The 11,518-nt window shown below is 39.9% G+C and overlaps 1 protein-coding gene across 1 annotated transcript in view; it reads right to left on the bottom strand.

The window, feature by feature from the left end:
* Positions 1–566: 566 nt before the first annotated feature.
* Positions 567–11,518, bottom strand: part of SAMD3 (sterile alpha motif domain containing 3) — a 37,746-nt gene continuing 26,794 nt past the window's right edge. Inside the window, exons 8-11 of the mRNA XM_018078237.1 lie at positions 3,457–3,660; positions 2,904–3,075; positions 1,137–1,219; positions 567–884 (exon numbers count right to left, since the gene is read on the bottom strand). Coding sequence (XP_017933726.1) covers positions 567–884; positions 1,137–1,219; positions 2,904–3,075; positions 3,457–3,660 — 777 coding nt within the window. The remainder of the gene's footprint in view (positions 885–1,136; positions 1,220–2,903; positions 3,076–3,456; positions 3,661–11,518) is intronic.

The following is an 11,518-nucleotide window of genomic DNA, read 5'->3' as shown; positions in this document are numbered from 1 at the left end:
GTCATTCTTGCTACTTTCAGAGCTCATTTTAGAAACCCTATTTAGCAAATTCAGGATTAACGTTAAAACAAAAGAAAATAATGTTTCATGCAAGGAGAAAGTAGTGAAAATTCATCATTCTGCAAATTAAAAGTCAGACCAACCATTTTAAACCACAAAAATTATTAAATTAGGCTTTCAGTGATCATAGTATTATGAAGTGATGGTAATCTTTAATTTGTACCACTTCAAAACATTAACTGTATTAGCATCTGAAGTATTGATGTGCCCACATAGGCTCACAATATGTTTTTTTTTAATTCTGACAGTCAAAATATTATCTGAATTTGTCAAATGCTCCATATAGAAAAATAATACATGACACATGAAGTAATCTAGAAAATTTTATTATCTCTAGACTTCTCTAAAATCTGCATTTTAAATAAAACTGAAGTGTTTTTTTTTTTAAAGTAGCCAGTACAATAAAAAAAAAGGGCATTGTTAACAATTTAAATATACATACACTTCCACTAGAAATAATGGCACTGATTTATCTTCACAACAAAGGGATTTATTTTGACAAAATATCAAATGCTCCCAAGAGGAGTGCTGTGTGCACCATCAGATATTGGATACTTGGGTGCCTCCAGCCCTGTCTTTACCTGGATGGGCAGGGATGCTGGGTTCCTCACCTCAAAGACCAGGGACTCCAGGAATTTTAGTGTCCTGTGGATCCTCTTTGGGCACGGGATGTCGAATACATGAAATGCAGCTACCAGTGCTGCCAGGGCCATAGTGCAGTCATCGAGCTGGGCCAGCTCTTCCCTTTCCACATACAGTGCAAACTCACATGAATTCACATTGAAGGGATTCTTTACTTCCAACACTGGTGTCACTGCCTTTACCTAAATTAAAAGAAGGGCATTTCAAGTGATGCCACAGCATTGCTAAAATGAATAGTTCAGAGAATTAAGTAAGCTTGATAACACTGCTTTGAATTTAGCTAGTATTTCTATGAGTATTTGCCTTCTACTCAGAAAACAGGCTAATGTCACCTTTTTCCGGGAACTAAGCTGAGCCACCAAAAGGCCAGGTGATGTGCCCAGGGAGCTGATAGAAGGAAAAGAGACCAAGACTGCTGGTACTCTGTCTCCTACCTCCTCGTTTACTGCAACAAACAGACTGGAATCATCTCCAAAGACATCTGGCAGGAGTAAACATGCAGCAGTCATTTTCATATCTGTCAAAAGGCAAGGATTTCTACTAAATTACAAATGAAAACATTCTGGCACTGCAGTATCATCCTGGAAAAACAGAACACAGCCTATGTAATAGTTAACAGCTGAGTAGTGGAGCTGTTGTTCAGTCCATTTGGAAGAGTAGTTTGTACCACAGTGAATATTTGGGTGCCTCAGCTGGTAATGGACATTAGTGTTCAAATAATTCATGGAATTCTGCTACTCAGTATTACAATTCAGTTTCTCTCACAATAAGTTGACCTTTGGTTTGCTTTTAGTGGAGTTTGTGAGCTGAGTAGTCCTCCTGTCCCCACCACGCGTCCCCAGACGCCCCTTTCCCCAGTCAACTGGATGTCTCTGGGGAGTCCTGTTGCCAAAGGACTCAGCTTTGAAGGCTGCAGTACAAGCTGGTGCTGCAGAACCTCCCGAGACCTGGTACCTGCTACCCCTCTGGTTCAGCTATTATTGACTATAACATCTTTTTTGCAGCTCAAGCTTCTAGTGTTGTGTGTTTCACTGAACTGACTTCGTCCAGCATTTATTATCTAGGTGCCATGTCAAGTTGGTTGTGAGAGTAAAACAGAAAAGTGAAGGCCTTGGGACTTTAATAAGGTATGAGTTAAGATCTCTGTGGACATACTGTATAAGAAAAGGGGAAATTACTTACAATATCCATAGTTTTCTAAGGTCAAAGCTATGAGTAAAAAGTCCATGAAGGCTTTCTGGATTAGTCTATACCTTAATACTTTTTAATCTATCATGAGCTATCGAGTACTTGTGTTTTTAAGCTTAACTCCCAGTATTTCAACCAATGCTGCTTGCTTCTTTAAGAAGTGACCTGGCAATAAATGGAGTGAAACCGCTATAGGAAATATATGTTGTATCATATGACCTTTGATTTGACATCGTGGCATTAGGCCTGTTTGATAGAAAATGAGTCTAAGGAGCACTTCTTAAAAGAGCTAAGCTTGGGCATAGGCAGCAACAGCTGGGGAAGAATAACCATTCTAAGTAACTACTTCAAAGGTTTTGTCTTTGCAGCTTCCAGACTTCTCAGACTGAAAGAAGTTGAGTGAGAGCAGGTACTTGATCCCCTGCAGCCAGGGAGCCAAACACTTTGAGGTACATAAATCTCCATGATTCTGGTACCTGCTCACCAGAGGTACCAGTCTGTGCCCTTTTTTCCTGCAATGTGTCTCTGCAAAGATGAGGTACGTGAAATTGTTAGTGAGAACTACTACTTTGATTTCACTAGGATAAAGGTTTTAACCATAGAAACAGTACCTTGCTTTCTAAAGGAAATTGTGTCTTTTTTTATGGGACTGTTTCTAGAGCAGAAAATAAGTTTTCTGTGGGTATTTTTAGAAAATAATAAGCACTCTTATGTATCTAGAAATACGTATCTGCTCATCTAGCAATACTTACTTTAAGGGAGTTACTAACTTTATCAAACCTACAGTCTTTTATCCAATAGAAAAAAAAGTTTCAATACTTGATTGACTTAATTTTTCTACTGATTTACTAGTTTTTATTCTTAATGCTTCCCCATCACTGTATATTTTCAGAGAAACTGTAACATTTTTAAAATATTTTTGCAGTAAAATTGAAACTAGTTTAGGTACATAAATGAGAACAATTAGCTACAACAAAACTTTGGTATTCAGAGCATAGGAGATTAGTACTGACATTTCAGAACATCTTCCTCTGTGTGCTGCTTCAGATTTTCTTGTAGCATAATGTTAATTGGATTATTCCTCACGACATACAAAGATAATATATTTTCTGAATAAATCTCCAAAATCCCAACTGTTTTCTTATAAATGTCCATGTGTGTGAGAAGCTGGAACTCCCTAAAAAGCTAAAAGAAAAACAAATATGTGATATTTCAAAACTCAAACCCAAAACTGTAAACAATGCATGCACTTTGAAGACAGGATAAAACCAGCTCATTTAAATAAGATTATAAACTAGAGAGGATGGTTTTCATTTCTTTTCAAAGCAGGGAAGAAATACATCAAGTAACACCAAAATACTTCAAATAACCCACTGGTAGTGTGTGTGGCACATTTAACACAGAGCTGGTGAACCTTTCAAAGAGGGATTAGCTGCAAAAATTTGAGTTAAAGAGAACAATACCAATGGATACTTCACTGGAAGCATCCAGTAAAATAACATGCCTACAGTTCTGTCACATCTATAACACAGAATTCAATGTCATTAATAAAAATAGCTCTGTTACCTGATAAGGGCATCTTAAGAAAGGAAATAGCCTAAGAATATCTTTTAAAGGTGCCTTATTGCTGATCATCTTTCTCCGTATGTCTATTGTCACATTCATTTTGTTATCCACTTCTTTCCAGTTCCTCTGAGTTTTCATATATTCTTGCTTAAGCCATTTAATATGTAAATCCATTGTACTGCCTTTAAGATAAGCAGGTTCTTCCTATGAAGAAATGAAGGACAGAATTGTAACAAATCAGCTTTTTTATCTGATGGGGCTTGTGTCGTTTGATGTGACCTCTGTGATTTGAGTGTAGTCAAGCTCAGAAGAAAGTATGTGTAGTGTGGTCTCAGTACCAGCTCTGTGAGCTCATCCTCATATTTTTATAGTTAGATAAAGGACTGTTTTCATATAAAAGTATATATCAGCCAAGTTTCCCAAGCTCAAATTAGATATTTGAGGCTACTAGTGAAATTCCTTTGCCTGTGTCTGGTTTGCCTCATTATGGTTTATTAGAAATGAATAGTGAGTTCTAATGATGACCTTGTGTTTAGCAATATTAATTCTGTATTACTAGAATAGATAGTATTTTTCTCATACTCACACAGGTCTTAAAAGCAGGACAACTAACTTTTACATTTTTACAACTGAATCATTTACCCCCGGGGAGACCAGCTCAACTAAGAAAACTTATTGGAAATCATTATTTGAGCAATTTGACTGTTAGTGTTTTCAAAAAGTGTTTTTGTACTTGGAGATAGTTAACAATTTTCCTCAAAGTTATTATTAGTGTCCCTGATGTAATTCCAAAGCTAGTAATTACTAAGAAGAAGAGTGGCTATTGACAGCAGTACACCAGTGGCAGTAGCCTGGGTCTGTTTAGTTTATCTGTCAGAGGATGCAATGAATTTGCTCATTGAAACAAGCCAAGAACATGTTACCATTCTCAGGCTGCATTGACACTGGCTTTTCCCATCTGTATTGTCACTGTTGCAGCTGTGACAATACATATGGGTGGTCTGTAGGTCAATACCAGAGGGAGTTGAGACACTTCATACTGTTCCCCAGAACAATTAAGACACGGAACTGTGAAACATACAACATCTCAAACCGCTTCACAGTTCTCTGCAGGTGCAATTAAACTTTCTAGTTTAATTAACAGTTTTTAAAATTGTGCATGTGGTATTCCAAGAATGGTTGCACAAGGTATACAGTGAAGAAACTGTCTCCCTCCTAGTATATATCCATAGATTTCCATAGCCATTGGCATCACAGAAGAAAATAAGCCCTGCATGCAGTTCAGCTACCTAATGTGACCCCAGCAGGTCACCCTGGCCCTTGCTAAGATGCTGTATTAGCACAGTCTGCATTCTTTCTAATAGAGCATTTTAGTCTTCATTGTATTACAATAGAATAATAGAATCATAGAATCAGCTGGGTTGGAAGGGACCTCCAAGATCATCAAGTCCAACCCTTGATCCACTACCACCGTGGTTGCTAGACCATGGCACTAAGGGCCACATCCAGTCTCATCTTAAAAACCTTCAGGGACAGAGAATCCACCACTTCCCTAGGCAGCCCATTCCAATGCCTGATTACCCTTTCTGTAAAGAATTTCTTCCTAATATCTAACCTAAACCTCCCCTGGCACAGCTTAAGACCATGCCCTCTTGTCTTGCTGATAATTGCCTGGGAGAAGAGACCAACCCCCACCTGGCTACAACCTCATTTTAGGTAGTTGTAGAGTGATGAGGTCTCCCCTGAGCCTCCTCTTCTCCAGGCTGAACAACCCCAGCTCCCTCAGCCTCTCCTCATAGGACTTGTGCTCGAGTCCCTTCACCAGCCTTGTTGCTCTTCTCTGGACCTGCTCCAGCACCTCAACATCTTTCCTGAACTGAGGGGCCCAGAACTGGACACAGTACTCCAGGTGTGGCCTCACCAGCGCTGAGTACAGGGGAAGAATCACTTCCCTGGACCTAGTGACCACACTTCCTGATACAGGCCAGGATGCCACTGGTCCTCTTGGCCACGTGGGCACACTGCTGGCTCACGTTCAGCTTCCTGTCAATCCAAACTTCCAGGTCCCTTTCTGCCTGGCTGCTCTCCAACCACTCTGTGCCCAGCCTGTAGCACTGCAGGGGGTTGTTGTGGCCAAAGTGCAGGACCCAGCACTTGGCCTTGTTGAACCTCATCCCATTGGAATCAGCCCATCTGTCCAGCTTGTCCAGGTCCCTCTGCAGAGCCCTCCTGCCTTCCAGCTGATCGACACTCCCCCCCAACTTAGTGTCATCTGCAAATTTGCTGATGGTGGACTCAATCCACTCATCTAAATCATCAATAAAGATATTAAATAGAACTAGGCCCAACACTGATCCCTGGGGGACACCACTAGTGACCGGCTGCCAAATAGTAATCTTTGTTTGTGACCGGCTTGAGTAGGCCTTTCTGTCCTCTTCCTCAGTGCACAGAACAGAGGTGGGAAGTCAGAACGATTTAGTGTGCTAGGAAGAAGTATAAAGAAGGATGGGTGTGTAGTGGTCCTGATCCCGAGTTCTGTCAAGACTCCACTACACCGGGATTTGTGGACTCCCAAGGGTTGTGTTTTTATATTTAATAACCTTCAGTAGATTTTTCTCTTTCAATTACTTCTCCCAGTCACTTTTCAAACTGTCATAAAATCATACCTGCCACAAAATGCTGCATTAAATTTGGCGGTTTAGCTATGCACTGTCAGAGGAAATGCATTCTTTTGTTTTTCTCCTGTTGCTTCTGCTGTCTAATTATCATACTGGATTCAAAACCTATTCACCCTCTCCTAGCCACTGTAGTTTTATAGATATGTCATATTCTGTCCTCAGCCATTCCTTTTCTGCCCAAGACTGTCCTAAGCTGTTTAATTATTCCACGTATGAAAGCTGGTCTATACTTTCAATTATCTTTGTTAATATCTTTGCATATTTTCTAATTTCAGTGTAACCTTTATGAAATGGGCATAGGATAACACAGTGTAACATAAAGTATTTGTTGAGATACTGGAACAACACAGGGGCATACAGTGGAATAATGCATCCCCTTTTCTTTCTTTCTTAAATAATTCTAAGTATTCAACATGCTTTTTTAGACTGATTGTGCCAAATATTCTTTGGCCTAGTATAAAAATATCATTTGTGCATGGTACTAATAAGCTGAGAGCCCATCATTATAAATGTTGTTAGGACTGGGTTTTCTCCTTGTGCCTTATTTTTCATTTATCACTGTTGAATTTTATCTGCTGGGGTTTTTTTCCCTGAAACTCAGTAGTATGGGGTCCTTCTGGAAGTCTTCAATCTTTGTCTTTAGTATCCTTGGTAGCATCACAAAATGTAGCCTGCCAACTGTTCTCCTTTTTCCATGTCATCTAGAAATATATTGAACTGCTTAAACTAAGCATTAATAATCTTTTCTGCTGTAAAAACCAACTATTTCTGTCTAGCCTTGTTTGGTCTATCTTTTAACTGCTTATCCATGCAAGGACCTTCCCTTTAGATTACATCCTCTAAGAGCCTTTGAAAGGCATGTGGTAAAATCTCTTCTAAAGTTAAAGTATTATATCAGCTGGATTTCCTGTGTCCTCAGGGTTGTTGAGTGCTTCAAAGAACTGATGAATTTATGAAGAATTACTTCTGTTTACTGAAACTTTGTTGATTCCTTCCTAATGTGTTCATCTCTTGGGTCTGCATTACACTTCTTGCCAATTTGACCATTAAAGACAGCAAGTTTCTTGGTCACTATGTTCCCTAGCTCTCTCCTGAAACTCTAGAAACTGATATGAAATTAGCTACCCCCAATTGTATAGTGTCATGTTTCGTAAGAGAAATTGCACATCACAATAAAAAATGACCTATTTTATCCTTGGACACAGCTGAATATTGTGCATGAATACTTGTTCCTGAAAATGTGTTACTGCTCATTTTAGTGTAATATTCTCTAACCCGTTTACTGACATGCTGGTCTGAAACAGATGCCCTGATGCTATCTGTGAGGAATGATCCCAGTAATGTGTTCATCTGAACTCCTGAGAATTCTTGCAAAATCTGTCTAGTTCTTCTGGTATGGGTTTGTATTCTGTCAGCCCTCCTGTGCCTATAGAGTGGAGTGCACCTTGAGTGCTCCTGCCCCTTAGCTGCATCAGGCTTCTTGTTTCTCACGTGGTTGAAAAAGCCTTTATAACCAGTGCAGAAAAGGCAGAAAACCACAACGAGAATTTTGTGTAAATCTCCATCAAATCACTCACAGTCATCAGTCTTGTTTTGCTGCTGATGTGTCATCTCTACAAGCTCCCTGCATTGGCATTTGGTTGTTTCTGGTATGTGACTTGTATCAACTACTGACCTTGAATACCATCCTAGTATTCACACATCCCCAACTGGGCCATTCAGCTGTTCCTTAACTTGCTAACTTGCCCTAAGTCAGACAGACTGTCTTTTGCTTCAGTATGACCACTGCACAGAATCAGGGGTTGGTCCATTCTTGTCAGTCTCAAGAGGCTCACTCTTTCTCACATGTGCCTACATGCAAACTTGAACAGTTGTTGGGGTTGTTTTAATTACATTTATGGTTTTTACTCTGCAAGAACTAGCTTGAAGTCTCTGACTCCAAACAGCTCTTTTATTACTGGTTTCTCCTATTGGTCTACTTCCAAGCCTCCTGCCCATAAAGCAGGAGCTTCTTCAGCCAGCTGATGCAGAGCATGGTGGCTCATTCCCAGAGGGCCTGTCACCTTCAGTGCCTTACTTACGGAGACAAGAAAGCAAAACAAAGTCGACCCAGTGTGCTGTAAGCACAGACTGACTGACTGGGTTGCTTAGAAACGAACACTGAGGAAAAAAAGTTGTGACCTTTACTCTGCCTTATCTCCATCCCCCTTGTCAAGGCAAACGCTGCTTGAGTTGATGGACTTTCTGTGTAGTCATCTCAGTCCTTGAGAGCTAGTTTAGCTAATGACATTATTAATTAGCTAAAGGAGACCATTTGACATTTTCATAAACATCAATAGCAAGTTCCCAATAGAAATACGGCAGTAGCATAAGGAAGAATTGCTGTCATACCTATCTACTAGGGGAAAAAAAGGGGATAGTAGGCCAGATTTTGTAGTGTAAATCATCTACCACCTCTGAGTAACACAAGCAGAAGTCAGTGTTAGAATTGGTTTTCTTGCAGAGTTTATCCTGCTTAGAGCAATCACCATCTGTAATCTTTCCAACTTCTTAGTTTGTGAACAAGTTGGTTTTTAAGGTAAGTGGAAAGGTGAGAGGTGACTTCCTTTTTGGGGAAATAAGTTATCTCGGTGGGACACCATTTTATAAGTATTTGAAATTTGATTGGAGATGATTCCAAGTGTGATTTAAAATCTTTTATAGTTAACATTGCAGTATGAACAGGAAGAATCTGGGTTTGGAGAGCTGGTTACTGAGCTGATCTATCAGCCTATCACATGCTTATTTAGGGAGGACTCTTTAACCATCAAATTGAGAAAGCTAGTTACAGCTCGGCTGTTTGACCTTATTTGATAATAAGGTTAAAGCTCAGTTATTTTGATACTGTGGAAAAGTATCCTAGCAAACCAAAGCTGAGATCTCTTGTCCCAATGTCTGAAGAAGCCACAGCTAACTGTTCAGCGTATACGCAGGACAGAACTTAAAAAAAAATAGCCTCATTAAATGAGGAATTCTTAATTTTTGAGGTCACTCAGTGTCCTCTGGTCAGATTTTCAGTTGTGTCACCAGTAACATCCATTTCACTTGCAACTACAAGAATCTTAATTGGTGATGTTTAATTTTTCTTTTGTACAAAATTTTATTTAGTGATGTACATAGTATATAATATAAAGAATTTCCTTTCCTTTTGAACAATAAAATTTTGATTTATTAAAAAAATCTTTCTGGAAGAAAAGAGAATTTACCTCGATCTCTTTAAATAAGAAGCTGCCTTTTTGTCACAAGCTCATGAGAAATACAGCAAAACAGAGAAAAAGGTCAAAAGGATGCAGAAAGGAAGTTGATGAGGTAAGCAGAGGATATCCAGTACTTGTATGTCATTGTGACCTAGCCCTTGCCTGCGGGATGGTCCTGCCAAAGCTCCTGGTCATTCTGTTGGAATCACGTGCAAAGGGTGACAGCAATAGGTAGCCCATCCACAACCACCCTTGACTTCTTGGCATCTGAGGCATCTTCGACTAAAGACACTAGATCTGGGAGCCACACAAGTTGTTAGGCTCTTTGCCTATGCTCCAGATGACTTTTTCAGTGACCCCCACTCAATATTCATAGTTCTACTTGGAACCATACACAAGAGGATTGTGTTAGGATGCTCACATTAAAGCAAGAAAACATACATGCATAAAACAACTAGACTCTAAATTCCTCGTTTCTCCCATCTACTGAAGCAAGAGAATAGTTAATCATTTGGTTGGAGATATATTTCTAACTAAAGACCTGATTCCTTAATGTCCTTGTGATGGATCTAGATTCTTCCCAAGATACAAGATTGTATTACCACATTACTGTAAAAAAGCCCCAGCTAGCAGGGCACTTCATGAGTCAGTGCCACAGCCAAGGAAGTGAAACTGTTACATCACTTTGTGGGGAGCAAGGGAGCAATTCTTATGCATGATGTGATCTCCAAGGTCTAAGCTTCCAGTTACTGTTGAAAGACAGCATCATAAATCGTAAAAGTCATTAATGTCAACACATAAGTAACATGACTGCCTAATCACAAAGTGATGAAAGCTCCTTTGGTGAGGACAGCAGGCACCTCTTGCTCTTTTACAAGGGTGTACACCAGTTCCTGAATGGTAAATGCAGCCTAACTGTTGCTAACGGCAAAGATCAAGATCTCTTTTTTGAAGAATGCCAACAGGACCTACTGGCTCCTCAATTTGAGAGAGTGGATTCAAACAGGAGCAATGGAGTTAAAGCAGTGGATATGAGGACACGGTACCACACACTGTTGGTCTGTTCACTGCCAATCATGGATCTAGGTTCCTCGCCTGGCGTGCTCTGGGAATATTTTTTTGAGGGAACTCTTTTGAATGGAAACTAACCTGCTTGCTGAAAACAATGTGGTAAAAACAATGTGATGGTAATGAGAACCATCTCCTGGAAAGGCAGTGCCATGCAGACAGGTTCACTGGTGTCAGCACTGAATGGAAGCTCCTTTTACACCATACTTTGAGACTGGAACGAGTAGTAGTGTTGGTACAGCTGTTGTCTTTCATTACTACTGCTCTTGTTAGCTCCCTGCAGCTGCTAATAATGTTCCCTTTGAAAAAACATTTCAAATTTTCCTTGTTAGATGCCAGTGCATATTCCAAGTCATGTTATTGCTAAGAGCATTGATGCTGCTGACACTTCTTGATTGCTGAGTCTACCTGCATCAGAGATAGCATCAACGCTAACTTAAGGTACTTACACAAGAAAGCCTGACAGTAGCAGTTTCAGTGTCTTCTCTATACCTGAACAAAGGATACGATGCTTGTATGCTCACTCTCTGCAAGTTAGGACCCTTGTTTGGAATAATCTTTTCCATTAATTGGCTTTTATAACTTCTTCAGGTGAGAAACAGCTTTCACGGTTAGTTAAGTGAGCATAATCTGAATCTCGTGTCTTGATTTTTGAATACTGAAAAGTGGGTCTTGCTATTTTGGAACACATACACAAGGCATCACAAAAACACAGTGTGTTTAACAGTTTTTTATACTGCTATTGGAAAGGACAGCCCTTTTTCTGTGGTGACATTCAGGTTCATCAGAATGGCATTACTATGCTGAACATTGGGGTGTTTTATGTCAGGAGGAATGCTCAAAACAAGTTATGGCAATTAGAAACTGAAGAATTGCTCAAATAAAAACCCCAAAACACCCCAGCCTGATCTGGAACAAATATGAATCTGAAAGGCAGGCAGTAAGCTGGACACTGTGCAAGGCCCAACTTCTTGCCCCAGATGGTGGGAGAGAATTGAGAAGGCATCACAACTGTACCCCACCTCTCATGTTGAAATGCTGAACACAAAGACAGGTGAAACTGCATGGACAGGCTGCTTT

This window comes from Manacus vitellinus, unplaced genomic scaffold (assembly GCF_001715985.3).
Source record: "Manacus vitellinus isolate BGI_N305 unplaced genomic scaffold, ASM171598v3 scaffold_4_pilon, whole genome shotgun sequence".
Classification (NCBI taxonomy): domain Eukaryota; kingdom Metazoa; phylum Chordata; class Aves; order Passeriformes; family Pipridae; genus Manacus; species Manacus vitellinus.
The sequence above is the reverse complement of the archived record's forward strand: the minus strand, read 5'-3'. Positions and strand labels throughout refer to the sequence as shown.